The 25,235-nt window shown below is 39.0% G+C and overlaps 2 protein-coding genes across 2 annotated transcripts; both read right to left on the reverse strand.

Moving 5' to 3' along the window:
- Positions 1 to 330: 330 nt before the first annotated feature.
- Positions 331 to 21,499, reverse strand: LOC121995498 (pre-mRNA-splicing factor ATP-dependent RNA helicase DEAH10-like). The gene is made up of 13 exons (XM_042549225.1): positions 21,257 to 21,499; positions 20,848 to 21,067; positions 20,614 to 20,746; positions 8,852 to 9,248; positions 8,325 to 8,528; positions 7,666 to 7,718; positions 7,517 to 7,521; positions 2,627 to 2,727; positions 2,310 to 2,497; positions 1,481 to 1,712; positions 1,053 to 1,255; positions 836 to 970; positions 331 to 737 (listed from the first exon to the last, which is right to left on the reverse strand). The coding sequence occupies exons 1-13, from the start codon at positions 21,497 to 21,499 to the stop codon at positions 554 to 556; spliced, it is 2,298 nt and encodes a 765-aa protein (XP_042405159.1). The 3' UTR covers positions 331 to 553.
- LOC121998726 (probable disease resistance protein At1g61300) lies at positions 21,052 to 24,965 on the reverse strand. The gene is made up of 2 exons (XM_042553761.1): positions 22,160 to 24,965; positions 21,052 to 21,589 (listed from the first exon to the last, which is right to left on the reverse strand). Exons 1-2 carry the CDS (start codon positions 24,866 to 24,868, stop codon positions 21,581 to 21,583), a joined length of 2,718 nt encoding a protein of 905 aa, XP_042409695.1. The 5' UTR covers positions 24,869 to 24,965; the 3' UTR covers positions 21,052 to 21,580.
- Between the last annotated feature and the right edge of the window lie 270 nt (positions 24,966 to 25,235).

Here is a 25,235-nt window from a genome sequence, read left to right on the forward strand (position 1 = left end):
GACCGATGAGGCCGGAGAAGGGGTTGACCTAGTCAAATCTTCTTTTTTATTATATTTCAAATTTTTTAAATAAAAATTTGAAAAATCTTTTATTTCCCTTAAAATTAAATTAAAATTGATTACTATCTACGCTCACTTATTACCAAATAAATGGAAGAAATTGCTTACAATTCACTTTACAATAATAGATAAATTAATTTTGAAATCTAACTTAAATTCTGATGAATAAACTTATAAATGTGTCACCAAAAATAAAAAACAAAAGATTATTCCCGATTTGTGCCTTCAATTGTATTTGCAACCATAAAGTTATCACAAAAGAAGAGTAGCTAGGATTCAAAGTTTTCTTACTTATATACAAGTAAAATGTTTCTGAAATATACAAAGTACTCAAGATGATCAGTTGTTAAAGAATAGTTTAGGCAAACATGACTTGCTGGTAATGATAATGAATCCTAGATAAAGTAAATGATACCGTCTTTACGATAAAAGCTTCACTATAAATAATCTGGATACATACTACTGGGATCAGCAGTGGAACCAAAGAGAAGAACTAGCCATTGGCGGCAAAGTACTGTGGAGCTAGCTCCGGCAACCACAATGGGTCCACTCGAGTCACATTACGAATGTAATTTTGATTCGTTCGGACTAGTTCGTTGTAGATGATACAATCCGCCTTTGTGCGGAACAACATTGAAGAAGGATGCACCTGCACGGTCTGACCACTAGCTAAAGCTCTGCGGCAGTAAAGGAAGAATCAGTGTTGTCATACACTTCATGTCGTAAATAGAAGCTCATAGTCGGAAAATTTGTTTGGGTTATTATGGTTCCAGACCTATATGATCCGTCTGGTTGCTTCATCGCTGCATTAAGGAAGAACGAAGCAGTAAGGCATCTGCGGAACTGAAGTGTATTGTCGCCGCATGATGATGCAGGAAAACCCATCTCCTGGATATGACCTTCAATTTGACTGCAACAGGAAACGATGAGATAGTACAATCAAGAGTATCTTTAGATTGTGCACTAAAAGATAAATTGCAATATCTTCAAACCTGTGAATGTCCCGTGCGTGTCGAAGAGACCGATAATTGATGAAGTTCTCCCTGCACCATTTATTTAACTTTTTCTCCAATGTTTTCTCTTTGACATTTGCAAATTTGTTCCTCTCCAAGCTTTCCGCAGATGTGCGGTACACATTTAACATAGTTATGTGGTCTCCTTCAGGGCTTGAAAAACTCTTTCGGGCAGCTCTTGCCTATGAAAAGAAAGAAACTGAAATGAACAGTTCATCTTCTAAGGGCTTAAAAACTTTTAAGTCGAGAGCTATAAGACCTTCGTTAGACAGTTGCCCTAATAGAAACCTCAGACGTGCTAAACAAGTAAAAATATGAAGATAATTTTGATTCCAATTGAGTATTGACTTTGAATAATATTTTTAAAACAACTAATGAAGTTTATTGTATAGCTCAAGAATGTTCACCTCTTCCAATTTTTCTCGTGGAAAGTAAAATATGGACTCCACAGAGAGCATAGCGACAACTATTAACATTTCTTCCAGGCATTTAAACTCGGCAGCCAAGATAAGTGCCTTTGAATACATAGTATCCAAGGGCAGCTTTGCCATCTGATGTCCAACTGGACTTGAGAGCTTGTAGTCGTCAGTCAAAGCCCCAAGTAGGAACAGCTGTTCCAAAGATTTCACTATAGTCATCCTAGCAAAAGTTTCGAGAACAATATGTTAACAAATATAAAATAAAACAAAAAAAATTTATAAGACCAGAATGAAACAGAGAGCTTCTATCAAAGAGTCAAATGCAGAATAGGAAAAGAGATAAAGGTTCTAGACCTGCCAATATGTTGTCTACTACGGCAAAGAAAGAAGATTCCTAATGTTTAATTTGGATACACAAACTTTCACAAGCACATAGCAAGTTTTGATCCAACATGTAGCACATGTTCGGTTAGTATCGAATTCTATTTTACAATGATAGACTGATTTTTCTCAATTTGGTGATTTATTGACTTAATTAAACATAATATCCTAAAGAACCAATGATACCCAAGATCAGGACAAAAGGGCAGGATCACGAATTGCAGTAACAAAATAATCTAATATGAAATATCAGCTCTGTAAAAGGCTTTCAGTAACTAAATAAATATATTTCTTGACAGAACTGCAATTGGAACTAGTTGCGTCTAAAAACATAAAATGGGAATCCAGATGTTAGTTTCTCTCTTCTTTTTTATCTTTAAGAAATATATAATGCCTCGGACAACATCTAATGCCATAGCAAACTTTTGTAGTATACCTAGAAGGTTTTTCCATGAAATCAAACCCAATGATATCATCAATACCAAGGGCTTTTAGCTGCAAAACAACATTGGAGAGGTTGCATCTTTTGATCTCAGGAACAGTAGTATCTGCAAGTTTACCAAACTCACTCTCAGGGTACAATCGAAAGCACTTTCCAGGCCCTTCTCGTCCGGCACGACCACTGCAAGAGAAATGGATGAAGTCATATTATGAAAGTAGGTTAAGCCTGAGAGCACTAAAGTCTAAAGGCAGACTTTCTCATATGACGCTTGAAATCCAGAAATTGCATGCAACTTATGATATAACTTCCCTTCTTTGAAGAGCCTGTGCTTTCGAGGTAGGAATGATAATCAATGACTCCATACCAGTCACTGGATTGTAAGAACGAGCTTTGACCAACCCAGCATCTATAACTGTTAACAAGTTAAGAGGAAAACAAAACTGAAAGCTCTTGTGAATCTATTTCTACGAACAGAAACAGAGCCTATAAATAGGCTTATTACAGTAGAATCCCTCAAACCATATCTCCTATTTAATAGGATCTAAAAATAAATCAATAAGCCTAAAACTAGGACAAACTACGACGTGGATTACTTGGACAAACTACGACGTGGATTACTGGCTACAATTTCAACTAGATAAAACTTTTAAATCTTATCACCCTCCCTTAAACTGAAAGTTTAAAAAAACATTCAGTTTAGGATTTATCAAATGCGCATACTCCAATCAGCCTCCTTAGCTTTTGAAATGTAGATAACTTCAATGGCTTGGTCATAATATCAGCAATTTGATCTTCACTTGTGCAAAAGAAAAACTCAATTACTCCATCCTTCGTCAAGTCCCTCAAAAAATGAAACCTCACATCTATGTGCTTGCTTCTTCCATGCATGACGGGATTTTTAGAGAGTTTAATGGCTGAACTATTATCACAATAGATTTTAAGAGCACCTTCTTGCTTGAAATATAACTCTGCAAGTATTTTCTTTAGCCAAATTGCTTGAGAAGCACAAACTGTTGCAGCTACAAATTCTGCTTCTGTTGTGGATAACGTCACAATTGGTTGCTTCTTTGAACACCATGAAATAGCTGCTGAACTCATCATGAAAATATATCCCGAGGTACTTTTTCTATCATCGAGATCACCTGCATAATCACTGTCAGTAAAACCAATTAAATCTGATTTTTCATTTTTCTTGTAGAACAAACCATATTCAATGGTTCCTTTCAAGTATCTAAAAATTCTTTTGGCGGCTTGAAGATGTATCTCCTTTGGGCATTCCATGTATCTGCTGATAAGACTTACAGCATGCATAATATCAGGTCTTGTAGCTGTTAAATACATCAAATTCCCAATAATTTGCTTATAAAGTGTGCTGTCAACCTTCCTTCCTTCAGGATTTCGAACAAGCTTCAATCCTACTTCAGCAGGAGTGTTAACAGAGTTGCAATTTTCCATTTGAAACCTGTCCAAAATTTCTTGAGCATACTTTTTTTGGGAAATAAAAATTCCAGTTGCTGATTGAACTATTCTAATGCCCAAAAAATAATGCATCTTCCCAAGATCAGACATATCAAATTCAAGCATCATAGATCTTTTAAATTTTGTAATCATGTCACTATCATTTCCTGTAAAAATAAGATCATCCACATATAAGCAGACTATGAGCATTTTTCTTCCATTTTCAATCTTTGTAAAAAGTGTATGCTCATATGGACATTTTTTAAACCCTTCCTCTGAAAAATATGCATCTATACGACTATACCAAGCACGTGGAGCTTGTTTTAGTCCATATAATGCCTTCTTGAGTCTATAAACTTTATTTTCAAATCCAGATTTTATATAACCAGGTGGTTGATCAATAAATACCTTTTCTTGAAGATCACCATGCAGGAATGCTGATTTAACATCCAATTGGAAGATAGACCAAGATCGTTGTGCTGCCAATGCTATCACCAATCTAATTGTGTCAAGTCTTGCAACTGGTGCAAACACTTCTTTGTAATCAACTCCAAATTCTTGCTTGTAGCCTTTTGCAACTAAGCGTGCCTTGTACTTGTCAATTTCACCATTTTCTTTCAATTTGGTCTTGTATATCCACTTGACCCCAATTGTTTTATGCCCTTTTGGAAGATCGGTTAACTCCCATGTATTGTTCCGTTCAATAGCTTTAATTTCTTCATCCATGGCCTTTCGCCATTTTGATTCCTTGACAGCTTCTTCAAAGACTGTAGGGTCACAATCGGAAAACAGGGCAAAATATGTAAGTGGATCATCAGATTGACCAATTCCAGTTACCTCGTAATCTGCCATCCAAGCAGGTCTTCTTCTAGTGCGTCGAGGTAGTTCTTCACTTTCTACTATTGTTGGCAAGCTTGGAGCATCTACTTCATCTGATGAAAGTTGTTGATTATTTTCTGTTGTTGATTGTCGTTCTTCATCAACACCATCAAAGCTCGTAGGTATTAGTTCTTCAGTAGAGTTGTTGTTCCATTGCCAAAATTTTCCTTCTTCAAAAACCACATCTCGGCTGATAATAATTTTCTTGGTGATAGGATTATAAAGCTTATAAGCTTTTGATTGATCACTAACACCAAGAAATATACATTTTTCTCCCTTGTCATCAAGTTTGATCCTCTTCTGATCTGGAATATGAGCATAAGCAATACATCCAAAAATTCTGAGATAATCTACCTTTGGTTTTTGATTGCTCCATGCTTCTTCTGGTGTCATATTCTGAACTGCAAGTGTAGGACTTCTGTTTAATATATGGATACTCCAGTTGACTGCTTCAGGCCAAAAAGCTTTTGAAATGCCGCATTTTGCCAAAAGACTTCTCACCATATTCAAAATAGTACGGTTTTTCCGCTCACAAACGCCATTCTGTTGAGGAGTATAAGCCGCAGTTAGTTGTCTTTTGATTCCATGATTTTCACAAAAATTTGAAAATTCTTGTGAGAGATATTCTCCACCACGATCAGTGCGTAGAACTTTGATTGGATTGCCTGTTTCTTTCTCAACTAGCGCTTTATAGCTCTTAAAAGCTGCAAATGCTTCAGATTTTTCTTGCAAAAAATATACCCAAGTTTTTCGACTCAAATCATCAATGAAGGTGATTATATATCTCTTACCTCCATTAGAGTGTGGATTAATTGGGCCACACAAGTCGGAATGCACCAACTCCAAAGCTTTCTTTGCTCTCCATGATTTCCCTTTTGGAAAATTGTTTCTATGTTGTTTGCTAACAACACATTCTTCACAAACTTCAGAAGGAGCAATAATTTGAGGAAGTCCAGTTACCATATGTTTCTGCTGCAAAGTCTTCAGTCCACTAAAGTTTAGATGGCCATAACGAAAATGCCATAGCCATGAAACATCATTCACCTTTGCTGAAAAACATGGATAAGTGATATTGTTCAAGTAAAGAGGGAACATGCGATTTTCTGTCATGTTAACTTGAGCAATTAAACCTATCTTTGCATCGTGAATTTGGCATACTCCATCTTTAATAGAGATCTCATACCCTTTTTCTTGCAACTGACCAATACTAAGGAGATTGGTCGTTAGATCTGGGACAAACAGAACATTAGATATTGTATGAGAAGAATTTCTTTTGGTTTGGATAGTTACCATTCCTTTTCCCATGACAGAAACTGTAGAGTTATCACCAAATTTGACTGTGTTGCGAAATGATTCATCCAGTTCAGAAAATGCCGTCTTATCTCCACACATGTGATTGCTGCAGCCAGTATCTAGATACCACATATTTTGTTGGGTTTCTTCATTTACCTGGCACACCATTAGAAGAGAGACTTCTTCTTCCTTTTCAACAAAGTTAGATCTTTCTTCATCTTGTTTATTCAGATTAGTACGACATTCTGACTGATAATGACCATACTTATGACATCTATAGCATTCAATATTGGACTTATGTTTATAAGTTGTTGAATGATTACCTCCTCTTCCTCTTCCACGAGATTGATTTTCTTGGTGCTGGTGACGTTGTTGTTGGCTATCACGATAATTACTTCCTCGTCCTTTAAATTTTCCTCTTCCTTGCCTTTTATCTCCTCTTTGTGTTGACTGATTTTCTGTTGAAACTTTCAATGCTTGCTCCTCTTTGTCTTGCTGGTTGAGCTTCTGTTCATGAACCAACAAGGAACTCTGCAACTCATCAATTGTAAGTTCATCAATATCTTTTGACTCTTCTATTGAACAGACAACAAAATTAAATTTTGGTGTCATTGATCGAAGAATCTTTTCAACAATGGTGACATCTTGCATTTTTTCACCATATATCCTCATCTTGTTGGCAATTGCCATGGTTCTTGCAAAGAAATCTGAAACAGATTCCGCAGACTTCATGCGTAAAGTCTCAAATTCTGTCCGAAGACTTTGAAGCTGCACCCTCTTAGCCTTGGCATTTCCTTGATACTTCTTCTTCATGCAATCCCAAATATCCTTGGATGTTTCTTTGCTAAGAATTGTCTCCAAGGTTGCTCGATCTATGGCTTGGAAAAAATAGTTCTTTGCCTTAAGATCCTTGAGCTTCAACGCATCTAACTCTGATTTTTGTGCACTCGACAGCATTTCTCCAACTGCTGGCTCTGCTACTCCAGATTCAACAACCTGCCAATACTCCTTGGATCTCAAGAAGTTCTCCATTAACATGCTCCAATGGTCATAGTGACCATCAAAGCGTGGAATCGCTGGTTGCACAAAATTGTTTTCGGATGCCATTGAAGAAAACAATTTATCACACAAAATAAACAATTTATCACACAAAATAGGAACAATATAACAAGTCACCACTGTCACCTCCCTCGAAGTCCAAATACTATTTAAACTTCTAATCTCCCTCGAATTCGGCCTTCGACGCTCTTTCGATTCACAATTTCTTGGCCGGATCTGTCCCCACTGTCACCTCCTGCCTTCTCCGTCGTTCTTTTGAGTTACTTATGTCTTCGGCACTGCATGCACCCGGAGGAAATCTGCTACGGCAGCGAGATTTGTGGCTTCAACAGCTACGAGGGAGGGTTTGGACAGAGAACAGAACAAGGGAGGAAAGTGAAGGGGGACAACCTCGCTCTGATACCACTGTTAACAAGTTAAGAGGAAAACAAAACTGAAAGCTCTTGTGAATCTATTTCTACGAACAGAAACAGAGCCTATAAATAGGCTTATTACAGTAGAATCCCTCAAACCATATCTCCTATTTAATAGGATCTAAAAATAAATCAATAAGCCTAAAACTAGGACAAACTACGACGTGGATTACTTGGACAAACTACGACGTGGATTACTGGCTACAATTTCAACTAGATAAAACTTTTAAATCTTATCAATAACATACTTAATACCAGGAATAGTTACAGAAGTTTCTGCAATATTTGTCGCTAGAATAACCTATTTAAACCATAAAGAAACTATGAGAATGATGTCGACTATGCACATACATGATGTGAAACATTAAGGATGTAGTTCGTAATCTACAATATTAAGAAAAAGAGGGGGAAATGCAAAATAAAGGTAAGGTGTCATTTTGCAAACAACTATAATGAACATTATATCATAATTGTCAAGAATACAAAACACTATAGAAGAAACAATGGAGCAATAGTAGAAATATGCTTACAAGAATATGACAGCATCTCAGAAGCATCAATATTCAGTTTAAAATCCAACAACAATAAAAGGTTTGAGAACATCAAGAAACAAGGATGTTTCTTATATGTCACATGCTTTAACAATATTAGAGCGTTGACAATTATTACATGGAACAAAATATTCAAAACAAAGTAACAAACAATCAAAAACTTGAGCCTATGATTGCTGCTAGTTACAACCATAATCATAATTATTATCCCTTAATTAAGCACTATGCAAGATTATACACTAGTAAAGTAATATTTACATCAATTAAGTCATTTTTCATTACATTAATTGGAGTTTTCTGAGGTCTAGGTGCAAGCGCAATAAAACATAAAAATTCACAAGACAAACTTGTCATACCTTTCGAAAACCAGAAGGAGCAGGCTTAAAGGCATTCATTTGTTGCTCTGAGGGGAGTGATGCATAAATAGGGACAACCAGAAGATTTTGACTGCTATCAGGCAGTTGCTTGATGCGTTCATTGATGAGCCTTTCAACCGATTCAATCTCATCTTGCCCAGTTAAAAATGCAAGAATATCTCCAGCAGTCTCCTCCAAATGTATCTACCACATACAGAGAGTTGATCAGGATGGTATTGAATAAGGCAATACCAAAATTGCAAGTTATTATTATCTTCCATTGTGAAATTACAAGATCGGTAGGGCAACACCAAACTTTGCCAATATTCTAAACGTGAGAACGGCAAGAAAAAATGATGATTCACTTCAAAAGTTAATCCATCGCTATCCTGCTGTAGGTCAAAGTAAATCAAGGAAAACATATGGTTTCACTTCAAAAGTCAGAACACAAATGCATATTGTGCTGTAGGTCAAAGAAAATTACATGATTAAAGAAGAATCTTAAAAACAAAGACAGGGATACCAACCTGAAAAATGGTAATTAGGGTAGCATCGAGGTAATCTGGCTCAGGTTGATAAGTATAAAGTATTTCTACAGGGTATTGGCGCCCATGAATGTGAACAGCTTTCGCACCACAGAAGTACTCAGAGAAGCACCGTGCATCCAAACTGGCAGACATAATTATCAACTTCAAGGAAGTAAGTTTTGCATTTTGACATGGCATAAGGGAGAAGTTGCCAGACTTTGCTAGGCCATCACCAGCTTCCTTGCTCAAGTTGTTCTCCTTATTAGTAGCATGAGACCGTGCAAGTTGCACTTTCTTCATCAACCCAAGCAGCACGTCTGTGTGCACTGTTCTTTCATGAGCTTCATCAATAATGATGACACTATATCTAGACAGAAAGGGATCCAGCTGTGCTTCCCTGTAGATATGTGACCAACCTTACTAGTCAGCCAAAAACAATAGTAAAACTTCAAATCTGTGTTAGTGGGAAAAACAAGTAATTACATGATCATCATATTCATTTCTCTTTTTGATTTCATTAAGAATTGATAGGTAAACACAACAAACACTTGGTAGTTGGTTAGAGGGCAATAAATTGTCTTTCAAAGAAAAACTGAGTAGAACACATAATTAAATAAATTGCAAAAGGCATTAGGTTACAAAGAAGCATGATTCTAACTACCAATGTTATCAGGTTTAACAAATTAATAAACACAAAGCACCACAATATTAGGAACTACAACACAGCTGAAAGTTAATTATAGGAGAAAAAATAAATTCATGGAAGAAGGGAGAAGAAAAACTTGTGGACAAAAATAAATGTTAAGTGTAGGCATATTTCTTTGTATCTACTCGTTACCTTTCCACACTAACATGTTCCATTCAATTATAGAATCTATTGCTCACCTTTAAATATGTTGATACCATCTCAGCCTATGTCTTTCATTTTATCATTAACATATAAGCAAGAAAAAAAGGGACCAATTGCAACTGTGATGTAAAATGCTGATGTTTATTGTCATCCAATCATGAAAGTAGCTAAGTTAAGAAACATAGAGCCCTGTTGATGCATAAGTACAAAGAATTGACAAACATTTGAGCACGGCTGAAATTTGACTTGCCACACATGTGCACTTGCAAATATTTTTTTTTATTGTTAAAATGAGTAGCACTGAACCAGAGTAGCAGAATGTAATATTTAACATTTGCTAAAATTCTTAAACACATGGATTGATGCCAAAACATACACAAAAATCTTATAACTAACCTAAGAAAACAAAATACAAAAATCTTATATTTGTCACAGATCCTAAGATTGACACAAAATACAAAACTATCTTAAATGGTTCAATTGAACCTTGACCTAAAGTCCTAGTTTTGACTTCCTCTTGTTGTATCTGTCCATACTAAACCATAATGCATCCCTAGCATTAGTTTATATGATATATATACATCAAAATCAATTTTCATGCAATATAACCCCAATGTCATATTTTCATACATGATACCATCCCAATTGTACAAACCCACTAGGTTAGAGACTCAAGTCCGTCTCCTAACCACTTGACACATTTGATAACCCATCTACCATGGGTTCCAAAGGCTCTTCCTAACCTTAGGACTCTTAACCTTAGTCACCTCCCTAGGTAACTCATTCACAATGGCTAGGTCATTTCGGTGCACCTCGGGTGACACTTGGCCTACAAACATTACCTTCTTAACTTTAGACACTTTGTCTTTGGTTAATTTCTTCTTTTCCTTAACCTTGGACACCTCATCCTTGCCATAATTAAATGTCACCCTAGCATATTCCTTCTTATTGGCCTTGGATGACTCTCTCTTGCCATTATCATTTGACACCCTAACATATGATTTCTCCTTGGCCTTGAAGGAACCTAATTTGACATTTTTGGGTCTTTGAACACCCAAACGCATGTCAAGCCCTTTAAGTCCAATAATGAACCTATTTAGGACTTTCTCTAATCTATCAAGCTTTTCCCTTAATGCTTGATTTTCCAATTCTAGGTTTTTAACCCTAGAATCAACATGTCCATCTTGGACATTCCTAGACCTACCCTTCCTAAGCATGTGTCTCCCCTTTTTGGGATCAATGCCTAGGTTTTCACCCACTTCCCTTCCCTTAGGCAAAGTGTGTCAAACCTTAGTACATGATTTCCTAGGGTTATCTATCGTGTTAACCTTATTCCTATCATTATACCTAAATCCATAATTATGCATGGGTACATAATTTTCATTTTTCCTAACAAACATGTAGGAATTTGAATTTGGATTAAACTTTAAAATAGGGATTACCATTCCTTTTACTTTTGGAGCTCCCCCTTGACTTGAACTCCTCTTCTTCTTCTATTTCTTCAAGTGCACCAATTTCTTGAGCTCTCATCTCCTTGGGCACTTAGTGTGATAGTGACTATACTCACCACACGTGAAACATCTAATATGCTTCTTCTTATTCTTCTTCCTACAACTCACATTAGTTTCTAAATTTACTTTAGTGAATCTAGAGTTTACCTCCTTTACCTTCTCAAGTGAAGGACACTTACTCCTGTAGTGCCCCATCTTACCACACTCAAAGCATTTGATGTGGCTCTTCTCGCTCTTCTTGGTAGTTGAGGTTGAAGGTTGAGCTTCCAAGACCTCCTCATCCTTGGATTGCTCTTCTTCCTCTTCACTTGAAGATGTGGACAGTTCCACTTCTTCCTCCCTTGAAGATGTGGATGATACCTCCTTATCTTCCTTCTCCTCCTCCTCGGATGTTGAACACGTGTCAATATCCGATTGATCCTTCTCCTCTTGGACAAATGAGCCCTTCTCCTTGGGCTCCTCCTCTCCTTGAAGTTTTATAGGATCTTCATGGAATGCAATGATCTTTTTCCAAAGATCACTTACGTTCTCATAATTACCTACACTCAACAAAACATTAGGAGGTAATACATTTAATAGAATTTTCGTTACCTACTTTGTCGCCTCCGATTGCTCCCTTTGCTCCTCGGTCCAATACCGAGGCCGAAGGTGTTTCCCCTTCTTATCCATTGGAGTCTTGAATGGTTCTTCCAAAGTCATCCAATGGTTTCACTCCATTTGGAACCATGTCTCCAACCACGTCCTCCAATAACTGAAGTCGTCTCGGTCGTACGGAGGTGGGATCCGAATGTCCTATCCTAGTGGTCCTTCTGACTCCATCTTCTACCTCTAGCGGTTACTCCTTTGCCGATTAGTCCAATGAAGAGTGGCCTCACTCTGATACCACTTGTTGGGATCTTGACATCCGCTAGAGGGGGTGGGGGTGAATAGCGTCTCACCCAAATCGTTCGCTTCCTATAATATTAGTGCATAGCGGAATACAAAACAAACAAACAAATAGAAATCTAAACTAAAACAAGAATGAAGACAAACAAACCACAAAGACACGCTCGTTTACGTGGTTCGGAGATAAAGCTCCTACTCCATGACTGTCCATAAAGTGAACGATCCCGATCTGTCGGTGAATAACTCCCTGGAAAACTCCAGCCAGCTCAAACCTCCTTATCGGTGGAGAAACCTCACCACAACCTTGATCCAAATACCCTTAGATCACAAGAAAAGCTTGGAGCACTTAGGAGACTTCTAATAGACTTTAACCAAGTCTATTTCGTTGACCTTTGCCAAGCGCCCCGAGCTCTGTTAAATAGAGCTCAGGAGGAAACACCTAGCTATGTTTCCCACCACCAGTCTACTAGTAAAGACACCAGTCGACTGGTTCTAAGTGGAATTTGACCGTTACAGGCTAACGGCTTAATACCAATCGACTGATACAGTGTACCAATCGACCACTACAGTAACTGCTACAGTAACGTTTGGCTGCTAGAGTACCTAACGACTATTTTCGCAACCGTCGGGCACAGAAACATTCTGTGCCCTGCCCCAGTCAACTAGTCAAACCCTAACCCTAGAATTTGACCCCCGAGTACATTCACTCAGCACTCATCCTCACCCGACCAACCTAACTTTCTAGCCTCCTCCATCAGCCTCGCATCCCTAGGATCCCTCTCATCCTTCATGCATTTCCTTCTGGAGCTTCCATCAGCCTTGTCATTGTTGTCAGGTCTTCCTTTGCCAAGAGGTCGCGCCTCCGGGACTTCATCCATTGCCAAGACTATATGCTTGGACAGTTGGACTCACACCGCCAAGACTCATCCTTGGACTTTCCCCCTTTGCCAAGATCACACTTGGAATATCCTTGTTGTACTTGTATCCTGTACACTCACAATGCCTTTGCCAAGATCACACTTACACGTATCCTGCATGCTCACAAGCGCATATCAAATATAACAATAATTCTAACTTAAACCTTTGCCCAAACATCAAAACCTAGGGTCACACAGATTGCTCCAATAGATAAAAACACTAGAGATCAATTACAGTGAATTAGCTAAACGAACGTTGGCTGAGAATCTTGCACTAAAGAAGTAAGATTGAGAGAAAGAGGAGAAAAGAGGGAGAGAGATTTATATCACTAAGATGGTATTGTTTTTGAAGAGAAGTTGAGTACATCTTAGGAGTGAAGATCATGAAAGATCGATCAAAAAGGCTTTTGGATTTGTCTCAAGAGGTTTATATCACTATGATGCTACAACACTTTAATATGTCGGATTGCAACATTTGTATTCTAAGACTCCTAAATAAATAGTCGAAATGAAGAAAAAATTATATGTCAGTGCTATTAGTCATATGATGTACATCATATTATGTACTCGTCTTGATATAAGTTATGTTGTTGGCTTGGTTAGGCGTTTCCAATTAAACCCAGGATCGATACACTGAAAAACGGTGAAGAGGATATTAATGAGACTGAAGGGCTATACAAATGCAAATTAGGCAGGAGACCTTAATGATAAAAAATCAACATCTGGTTTTATCTTCTTACTGAATGGTGACGTCATCTCATGGAATAGCAAGAAGCAGACTTATGTAGCCTTGTCGATAATGGAAGTTGTGATGCTTGGCTTGTGCAGCCTTGTCGACGATGGAAGTTATGTGGCTCGGCTTGTGTAGCCTGGTCGACAATGCAAGCCATGTGACTTGCGCAACGGATGTGGAAAAAGCTGTCTAGTTGAGAAGGTTCCTGAAGCATCTGAAGATTACTGAAGTGGAAGTTCTATACAGTATACTGTGACAATCAAGCTATAGATCCCAAATATCACAACAAAGACACGTATATAGAATTTAAGTATAATTTTGTAAGGAATTTTATTGATAAGAAAAAGATAGTTCTTGAGTACATCCCTATACGTAATATGCTTGTAGATCCTTTTACTAAGTCTTTGACTATAGAGTCATTTCAAGGATATGGAAAGTCTTTGCATCATAAAATGTAACACGCTGTAAAACGTCATGATCTATTCAGTGTATATGTCTTTGTTACATTTGAATAAAGTCCCGATAAGCATGTTGGCATGTTGAGATTGATCCACTCACATGAACAATTATCTCTATTTGTTAAGTATAAATAGAGGTAAGACCGTTACTTATGAGACAACTTATGTAGCTGTGAATAGAGACATGTTGGATCGAGACGCGCTAGAGGGGGGGGGTGAATAGCGCTCGTGGCTATTTTGTACGTATCGGAATCGAAACAGCGTTAGAGTAATTAAAGCAGCGGAATTAAAAACAAACAAACACAAACAGAAGGACACAAAGATTTACTTCGTTCGGAGCCTGTGACGACTCCTACTCGAAGGCCCGCGATCCTTGATCGCTTCCGGTGGACAACAACTATAAGCTCGTTAAAAGATTACAATTATGAGTACAATTAAAAGCTATAAGTATTATACCGACAACAAGAAATGCTAAATCTGAAGCTTCGGGTCGTCGGGCACTTGTAGCAGCACTTTGGAGTGTCTTTTGGAGCAGCACTTTGATGAGAGATCACTTGATATTCGTTATATTGAAGTGCTGGTCGAAACCCCCTTATAAAGGGTGTTCAAGGCGCCTCCATGCTGCCTGGTCTTCCGCGTGGATCAAATCTGATCTGGTCGAACTTCATCCATTCAAGGCGCCTCCAATGGTGCTTCGCAGCCAGCTCATCCTTTGCACCCGAGGCGCCTCCAAGCTCCATGGAGGTTTGGAGGCGCCTCGGACACTGTTCATCCGAGGGAAAACTACCTTATTTTGTACCTGCAAGACTTGTTAGTCCCAAACAATATCCTGCAACACAAAATTAGCACAAAATAATAGTATGAATAATAAAAGAATGTTTATGACAGTCTCCGGACTGTCCGGGTCTGACTTCAGATTTCCAACCGGAAACCCTAGGTCGACCCGACGCCTACTGTTCCCTCTACGGGGAACGCGTCCTCACCTACTCCCCTCAGGAGAGATTACCTGATGCCAGTCCGGTCCTCCAGACCGACTGGACTTTCCGCCTAGGGTTACCACCCCCTAGGACCTAAGGTTGCCGCCCCCTAGGGTTTTCCTCCACCTAGAGTTACTGCCCCCTAGGACCTAAGGTTGCAGCCCCTTAGGGTTTTCCTCCACCTAGGGTTACCACCCCCTAGGACCTAAGGTTACCCCCCCTTAGGATTTTTCCTTCACCTAGGGTTACCACCCCCTAGGACCTAAGGTTTTCCAAATAGTCCTACCCACTGAACTTAATACTAAACCTTGGTCTAACTAGTTAGGATCCATTTAAGGGTAGCTTCAGTCAGTTCCACTTGGCCAAATGCACCAGGTCGAAGCCATATCTTCCTAGACATGCGATGCCCAAGCTTCCCTAACGTACTATCATCCAAAAACTTCACCAGTACCGTGGGTCAAGTTAAACCTCGCCCATTTATCTAACCTTAATTACCCTGCCGGGTAGTCTACTCTTGTTTACCCATTCCGGGTAGATTAAGTTCGGTTACCCAGTCGGGTAATTTAGTTGGGGGTGCCAGCTATTCTGGATCCTCCTTCTATTGACTTTTGAATTTTTGAATTTTAATTTAATTTTAAATTTTGAATTTGTAATTTGAATTTTGAATTTTTGAATTTTAATTTAATTTCGAATTTTGAATTTATAATTAAATTTTGAATTTGTAATTTGAATTTGGAATTTTTGAATTTTAATTTAATTTCGAATTTATAATTTGAATTTTTGAATTTTAATTTAATTTTAAATTTTGAATTTGTAATTTGAATTTTGAATTTTGAATTTTTAAATTTTAATTTAATTTCGAATTTTGAATTTATAATTTGAATTTTGAATTTTTGAATTTTAATTTAATTTCGAATTTAGAATTTGTAATTTCATTTTTGAATTTTAATTTAATTTTAAATTTTGAATTTGTAATTTGAATTTTGAATTTTGAATTTTTGAATTTTAATTTAATTTCGAATTTTGAATTTATAATTTGAATTTTGAATTTTATTTTAATTTTGAATTTAGAATTTGTAATTTGAATTTTGAATTTAATTTCGAATTTTTTAATTTTGAATTTTGAATTAAGTTGGTTTGATTAATATCGTTTTTCTTTTTGCTCCCCCTGGATTATGGCCTCGATATGGTCTATCGAGGTAGTATATCTGATCCTTCGGAACCCAGTTTGGCCAAGCCCAACTTGATTGATCAATTTGGACTTGGGGACCCATGCTTGGACTACTTTTATATTATTTCTATTAACTAATGATAAATACGATTTGTATTTCGTTTTGGTCTTAAATCCAAGTCCGGCTTTGTTGTAAACGGCTCGCTGTTTTCCAAGAATCAGATCAGATTCTTGGAACCCAAGGTGAACCGTTCCAACGTGTTCTTGAGTTCTTTAATTTGAGCTTTCAGATTGGAATTTTCTTCCTCAAGTTGTTGGACTTGAGTTGAACTTCCAATTTGAACTGACTCAGTTAAAGAACTCGAGTCAGTCGCTTCCTTAAGGGTTGTTACCTCCTTTTGGAGCGACTTAACCCGGACGTTGGATTTAGCCAACTTCTTAAGCAAGTATGGAATTAAATTTTGCGAGTCATCTAAGTTAATACTAGACATTAAAGCAATTACAGTGGTTTTGGGTCCTTCTGAAACGGATACGGATCCGTGGCTTCGCTCGGACTCGGTGTCTGATTCGCTCTCGATTTCTGAATCGGACTCGAACTCGGACTCTGTTTCAACAACATGTGCTAGTACTGGTAGAGCGAGGAGGTTTGCTTGTTCTTCTTCATTGGATTCAGATTCGTCTGATGACTCGGACCATGTTGCCTTTAACACTTTCTTCGTCTTTTTCTTTCTAGCTTTCTCTGTCTTGCTTGTACCTGCAACCAATGTAATACCTTCCTCGACCGAAGTAGTATCATACTGTTCATCTAATTCAAATAAATCGTCTATTAAATTATGCTTACTTACTTGGGTATCTTCGTGTAACTGAATCAGATTCTCCCATAGCTCCCTGGCGCTTGAGAATGGGCCGGCGCGATTCAGCTCCTTATTCGTTAAGCCACACTGAAGTGTATACGTTGCTTTTGCGTTTGCTTATACCTTTTTGATAAGGTTCGCGTCATGCCGGCGCCGTCAGTTGGTATTTCGAGCCCGGTCTTGGTGATCATCCAGACATCGAACTCGGTTTGTAGGTACGACTCCATTCGACCTTTCCAGTAGCCGAAGTCTTCGCCGGAGAAGAGCGGTGGTCGAGTGGTGCTATAGCCTTCTTGGAGAGCCATTGAATCTTGCACGAAAAAATGAGCAAAAAACTTGTCCCAGGACTTAATCCTGGATTAGTAGTGTGGTAGAAGGATAGAAAAAGAAATTTACGAGTTTCAAGAAAAAATAATAAAATAATAATAAAATATTATTAAAAAAATATTTAAAAATATTATTTCAAATTTTGTCAAATTCAATATTTTATCAATACTAATAAATCGTGAAAGGATGAAAATGTATTTTTCAAAAATAATTTTGGAGGGAAAAAACGAAAGGCGTACCATCCCTATAAATTTCAATTTTAGAATATAAACAAAGCCACGAAAAAAATGCTTGAATGGTGGTTGCACCAGTTCAAAGCGACCCCACTCTGATACCAATTGTTGGATCGAGACACGCTAGAGGGGGGAGGGGGGGGTGAATAGCGCTCGTGGCTATTTTGTACGTATCGGAATCGAAAACAACGTTAGAGTAATTAAAGCAGCGGAATTAAAAACAAACAAACACAAACAGAAGGACACAGAGATTTACTTCGTTCGGAGCCTGTGACGACTCCTACTCGAAGGCCCGCGATCCTTGATCGCTTCCGGTGGACAACAACTATAAGCTCGTTAAAAGATTACAATTATGAGTACAATTAAAAGCTATAAGTATTATACCGACAACAAGAAATGCTAAATCTGAAGCTTCGGGTCATCGGGCACTTGTAGCAGCACTTCGGAGTGTCTTTTGGAGCAGCACGTTGATGAGAGATCACTTGATATTCGTTATATTGAAGTGCTGGTCGAAACCCCCTTATAAAGGGTGTTCAAGGCGCCTTGAAGGCTGTTCAAGGCGCCTCCATGTTGTCTGGTCTTCCGCGTGGATCAAATCTGATCTGGTCGAACTTCATCCATTCAAGGCGCCTTAAACCTCACTCAAGGCGCCTTCCAAGGCGCCTTCTGCCTTCTTCAAGGCGCCTCCAAGCTCCATGGAGGTTTGGAGGCGCCTCGGACACTGTTCATCCGAGGGAAAACTACCTTATTTTGTACCTGCAAGACTTGTTAGTCCCAAACAATATCCTGCAACACAAAATTAGCACAAAATAACAGTATGAATAATAAAAGAATGTTTATGACAATCTCCGGACTGTCCGGGTCTGACTTCGGATTTCCAACCGGAAACCCTAGGTCGACCCGACGCCTACTGTTCCCTCTACGGGGAGCGCGTCCTCACCTACTCCCCTCAGGAGAGATTACCTGATGTCAGTCCGGTTCTCCAGACCGACTAGACTTTCCGCCTAGGGTTACCACCCCCTAGGACCTAGGGTTACCGCCCCCTAGGGTTTTTCTCCACCTAGGGTTACCACCCCCTAGGACCTAAGGTTGCCGCCCCTTAGGGTTTTCCTCCACCTAGGGTTACCGCCCCCTAGGACCTAATGTTGCCGCCCCTTAGGTTTTTCCTCCACCTAGGGTTACCGTCCCCTAGGACCTAAGGTTGCCCCCCCTTAGGATTTTCCTTCACCTAGGGTTACCACCCCCTAGGACCTAAGATTACCCTCCCTTAGGATTTTCCTTCACCTAGGGTTACCACCCCCTAGGACCTAAGGTTACCCCCCCTTAGGATTTTCCCTTGCCTAACCGCAGTTAGGACTTTCCTGAAACCTTATTTAACCACGTTAGATAACAAAGAATCTTAACTTTGAATCCCTTTGATATTATCAAAACTGAGGTTCGATCGTCGGATGCTTACTGCACCAACAAGACATACTCATAAGTTAAGGTCACATTGATAATTGTGTCAAGATAAGATCATTTATGTAATGATCAGAGTAAATGAATCTACTATTTACTGAATCTGCTTAAGGCTATATTGGAATTCATATGTTGAATTCAGGATTAGACGTTAGATATATTTAGATAGAAATCTATACGATGCTAAATTTTGAGAAAAACATGTGCTCTTTTTAATAAAGAAAAAACATCGTAGTATGTGATTCATACCACGTTTGCTATGAAGACAATAAGGGTGGTAGGAGAATGCATCTCTGTTTCTGTACAATGTGAGACCCTTGAGATTATAAGTTAATCTTAATCTTACCCTAAGTGGATATTTAGCTGTTTACTTGAAGTTCTGATGAGTGCTGTTACTTAAACATATTTCCTATTGACTATGGGTGATTCGGTCTATGGAGTATAACTAGGAAAACAACTAATTAGAATGAATAGATTCAAGTTAAGAAGGAAGATTAATATAGATTTACATCTTTGATGTTATGTATAGAAATAATTATGAATATTGAATATGGAACATGCTCTCGGCATAATTGTTGTTATGAGAAATTAGAGATGTTGATAATGATGTAAATGATTAATCTGCGGTAAAGACAAGATATTAATGTCTCAAATTTATTCAATAGAGCGATTAAGTTAAGTGTAACAATTTTCTTAGCAATAATTGCTCAATGTACTTGTTGCCACATGAATCATTTTCCCTGAAGTATAAAATGAATATTCTTACATGGTCTTTGTGACTAGATGACCTTCTTGGATTGACTTGGACGAGTGGGAGATGTTAGAGTTAAGAAGATGAAAGGGCACCCATTCCCCTTCATCTTCTAACTCATTCAAATTCCTCCATTAAAAGAGGAAGAGTCATCTTCCTCCTATAAAATTACGTCCAAGGTCCATGAAGCATGGAGAGACAAATTGTATGCGAAGTTTATGCAAGGCCAAAGAGAAAGGGTTCATTGGGTGTATGCGATATATGTGCAAGGTTCGTTTGTGTGCACAAAAGAGAGAGGAGTTGCGGTGAAGAACATAAGTTTTGGTTCATCCATTACCATCGGATTGGGATTTGGTTTGTGAACCTTGGAGAGCTTTTCAATTTGTTCGTGATCGTTCTTCCGACAATAAGCGAAGATCAAAATCTACTACGGGAAATCACTGTGAGTTTTACCAATTTCATATTTTTATATTTTTCATGTTTTAGAACCAAATAGTCTCTTAGCTATTCCTCCAACGATTCACAGGCGACTCGGCTAATCGAGTTCTGTCGTATATGTGAATCGAGTACCTGAATACAATTTCACGAAATTAGTGAAAAATAGTGATGCCGATAATGATGATGAGGTTGATTTTACCGTGGAGAGCAATGACGAGGCTCCTGTTGGGGACATAGTCGGTGACCAGCAGCTTCTCGACCTTCCTGTAGTAATAAGCCAACAGTGGCAGCAAGTTGGGGTGCGACAGCCTCCCCAGCCAGCTCATATGCTCCTCAAAGTCCTCCTTCCCCACCCTGTTCATGTCCTTGTACCTCTTTACCACCACCGACGGCCCGCCTGTCAGCGACGCTCGGTACGAGCACCCGAAGTTGCCGGTCCCCAGCAGCTCCGCCGACGACTTCAGCAGGTCCTTCAACTCGAACCTAGGACCTCCTTGCTGCACGAAGATCAGCTTCGGCGCCGTATGCTCGTGCTCTTTCGTCAACGGCGGCGCCTTGTTGTTGCCTGCGCAGAGCCTTGTCGTTGCTTGCACAGAAGATGTACGACGAAATGCCAAGCAGGCGAAGAAATCGGTTATACAATACATAATATTCTGAACTATGAGAGTTGAAATAAAAAATAATAATAATAATAAAAATAAAAGTAGAGGAAGGTACGAAATGCAATTTTCTTTTTTCAATTCGGTCCTCTTCCTTCTTGCACAAACAGAGCGGCGTCCAGGCTTCTAAGGCCAGCCGGAATCGGCCCTTCCAAGTTCCAAGTGATTGTTCGACAGATTTACGAGCTTTGCGCTCCACGATTGGATGATCGGAATCGAGCCCCTGAAGCGATTGTTATCTAGCTGGAGTTCGAGAAGCTTCAGCAGGCAGGCGAGGGATTTGGGCATCGGCCCCGAGAAGCCGTTGTCGGCGAGGTAGAGCTTCTTGAGCCAGCTCATGCCCTCGAAGGCTCCGTCGGGTGTCTCTCCGGAGAACTTGTTCCTCGACAGGTAGACCGCGCTCCGCAGCTTGACGACCGCCGGCATCGGGCCCAAGTGCACAGCCACGTGTTACCCTACCCGGAATTTAGTATAAAAGGTCCTTCCTTTCTCCCGGGCCCCTCCCGATCAATAAACCTATATTCCCCATGAAAAATAAGAATGATTTCACCAGTGATTTGACTTAATTGGTTCCATCGAATCAATCATACGTCTGATTATAATAAAACTACTTATGAGGAGGTATCTGAGAGAGAACAGTGTAGTAAATAGATAACATATATGGCAGCCAAAAGTTTCCCTAACAATTTAATATTTTGGAACAAATACTCTCCAGCCGCAAGCTAATATACAAACAAAGAGAACACATAGAGGAAAATGAACTGTTCTTTTAAGATTACTTAAACCACTTTCTTCATCCTAATGTGAAATAAAATCAACTATGTTTGCATGGATTTGAATAGTTATAGATGATGTCTCCTCATTTATTTAAAATTTTTTCCTTACATGCCTTTTTTTCACAAATTAATAATCATGCTCTTTTGTGAAACAAATTAGTCATGAGATAACAAAGCTTAAGTACCTTTACTCATGCATTTTCAGACATAGAGATAATAATTTTCAAAAAATGTTTTTTATTTTACTTAAAGTATATACGGAAAAAATAAAGAAAGATTCACATGCTTGTTTTTCATAAAAATTACTTACAAATTTGAAATAGGGGGCGAGGGAATTCTTGTCATTGATATCTTTCCACTGGATATTTTCCCACCAATCCACTTCACCAACAATACCTTTCAATTTATTCTGACAGATTTCAGCTCCAAACGGTAGCTTTCTGAGTTCTGGGCAAAAGAATACATTTATCCGCTCCAAGTAAGGGAAGGTTAGTAGCTGCCGTGAGATGCAATTCAATTTAGGCAATCCATACAAAAATAGTGAGCGTAAGCCAATGCCAGAGTTTACTGAACTTCCAACACAACTTATCAATTCTTCCATCTCACCACAATTTGATACTCTTAAGATACTGAGGTTTGGTAGCTGAAACACGCCGGTGATATTTCTCAACATTTTGCAATTATTAATGGTCAATTCGTGAAGATTAGGAAAAACCATTTGAGGCTGGACTTCTTTCCAAGTGATTTCTAGTAAATCGTCGATAGTTATAAGCGTCATATACCTCAAACATTCAAGGCCTTCTTGATGATCCTTGTTGCTCTGAGCAACTGCTAATTTACCACCTGTCGTGACATTTACAATATCTAGTCGTTCAAGGCCCAGCCTTGTATTGTGGCTCCTCATGATGTTCTCAAATAGTTGACTTGGATAAGCCAAGTCTCTCATGTCTCGTAGTTGGAGTTTCCATATAGATAATTGTGATAGAGAACCCAACCGTTCAAGGTCTATCATTGAGTGAAGGGTAATTCCAATGTTTTTCCGACATCCTTGGAATCCCTCTAGCTCACCCAAGTCAGTGTACTTGCTCTTGTATAGATCCAACAATTTGAGCAAAGGTAAGTTGGATATTGTTCCCTTGGGTACTTGGGCAAGACTCCAAGTTCTTTCCAGAAGCAAGTATTTCAATTTGGCAAGACTACTCAACTCTATTGGCAGCGCTTCGACTTTGGTGAAACTCAAGTTTAAATGTTGGAGTTCAGATAACATGTTGATTTCCCTTGGAAGTTCTCTGATCATTGTATAGGAGAGATCCAAGAATGTCAAAACTGGTAAAGACAAGAAAAATGACTTAGGAATAAAGTCTAGAAATTTATTCTGTTGGAGCATAAGCACTGAAAGTTTGGGAAAAGTTGCAGTCTGCCTTGGTAAATAAGTTAATTTGTTATGCATGAATGATGCTCGTTCTACCACTTGCCATTCCTCGTTCTTTAGTTCCAACTGTCTCAATCCAGCCTGTGATATAACAATCCATTTACGTTGATTGGATTCACAATCCGAGGCTATCCATAAAGCCATGTCCCGGATCACATCATGCATCTTGATCTTTGTTGGGTGTACCTCTTCGATAAGCTTGTTGCGTACCTCTTCAACAAGCTCTAACAAGCATGCATTTGTAAGAGTCTCGATATGGGAATGCCCTCTGTGGAATGCCCTATTGATTGAGTCAAATTCATCAATCAGGCCAAGGCCTATCCAACATTGTATTAATTCGACTTTGTCAATTTCGAAATCTTCAGGCCACAAAGAGCAGCACAACAAGCGGGCTCTCATGTTGTCATCTTCCAAGCTATCATAGCTAAGTTTAAAGGCAGCAAACATAGGATCTCGTTCTCTCATACCCGTGACTTTTGGCATCTGTGATAGCTTTAGCTGCGTAAGGGCATCATTCCAAACTTCCCATGACCTCTTTGCAGACATGGCTCTGCCGACAGTGATGAGAGCAAGGGGCACACCAGTACACTCTTTAGCAACTTCTTTTGCTAGTCGATTAATTGCCAACTCTGAGTTGATTACATCTTCACCTGCATACTTTAGAAAGAGCTCCCATGCTTGATCAAATGTCAAGCCTTTCACTTTTTTCTTCATGTTAACCCTCATTTCAGTGCATACTTGCTCGCTGCGTGTCGTGAAAACTACCACCTTGCGCTTCTGCTCCTTGCCATGCTCAACTTGTACTTGTTCCATCCCCAACATATTAAGATCATATAATTCCCAAATATCATCAAGAAACAACAAGCAATTTTTTTCCTTTAAAAAGTCGCAGAGCTTAGAAGCACGATCGTCTTCACTCTCTTCATCTTTAAGATTCAGTCCTACTTTCTTAGCCAGGTCCATTTGAAGCTTTTGCAATTTGCATCCCTTGGAGGCCACAATCCATACGACATGCTCAAACATGAGTTTTGAAATCTCTTCATGGTTGTTGATGAGCTTCAAAAGCGTCGTCTTTCCTATACCCCCCATGCCGTAGATGCCTATAACACTGGCATTTTCATCCCTAATCTGTTTCACAATCTGGATCAGATTCGATTGCATCCCGACGACATTATTTGAAATGGAAAGCTTCATGGCAGGCGGCGGCGGCGTCGTGGCAACCTTAGAAACATCCACTTGGCTAATCAACTCCTTCACCTCTTCCAGCTTCTTGGTGACTCTCCGGTTGATGGAGACGCAATTCCACGACCAGCCCCCGAGGCACCGCATCGCTCTGTAGTCCCGTTGGATGGCGTCGACCTCCGTAGATAGAAACGTCTCGGCCCGGAGCTTCCACAGTCGAGTTTCTTCGGTGACGGTTTGCCCGTTGCGCTCAATGGCCCCGTTGAAGTCGACTAGTTTGGCATTCAATAGCTCCGCGTCTCTGTGCAAGTTTTCGACGCGAGATCGAGGCCTGGCGAGGTAGGTCGAAGCTGCACCCCATATCCCTTTAAGGATTTCCGATATCCCGATGGCGATGGAGGTCATGGCGATCAAGGCGAAACAACGAATGCTTGGAAGAGGGGAGATCTCTGAAACTTCAGTAATCGAGAAGAGATTGGGGCTTAAAAGTCAACTGATAACTGACCAGCAATATTGGAGCCGACGTGCCGAACGGTAGTAGTGGGTTGTCATGTGTTAGTTTTTTCAGTATTTTATTTGTTTAAAATAATTTTTAAAACTCTGATATTCAATATTTTTTTAAAAAAAATTATAGAGTATTTCTAATTGACGCAATTATTAAAAGAACTTTTTTAAAAAAATAAAAAAAAATCAGAAAACACTCTACCATATTTCTTATATTTTTTTTACCTAAAATATCTATTAATATATATATATATATATATATATATAT

Source organism: Zingiber officinale, chromosome 6A (assembly GCF_018446385.1).
Source record: "Zingiber officinale cultivar Zhangliang chromosome 6A, Zo_v1.1, whole genome shotgun sequence".
Taxonomy (NCBI): domain Eukaryota; kingdom Viridiplantae; phylum Streptophyta; class Magnoliopsida; order Zingiberales; family Zingiberaceae; genus Zingiber; species Zingiber officinale.

Bases quoted from the DNA above. Each gene is read 5' to 3' on its own strand.
- LOC121995498 (XM_042549225.1), bottom strand. From the start codon at position 21,499: ATGCCGGCGGTCGTCAAGCTGCGGAGCGCGGTCTACCTGTCGAGGAAC. The intron at 1,713-2,309 runs GTATACTACAAA...AACTTTTGCTAG, and splicing joins TTCATGGAAAAACCTTCTAG to GATGACTATAGTGAAATCTT. The intron at 1,256-1,480 runs GTGAACATTCTT...TTCTTTTCATAG, and splicing joins CACGAGAAAAATTGGAAGAG to GCAAGAGCTGCCCGAAAGAG.
- LOC121998726 (XM_042553761.1), bottom strand. From the start codon at position 24,868: ATGACCTCCATCGCCATCGGGATATCGGAAATCCTTAAAGGGATATGG.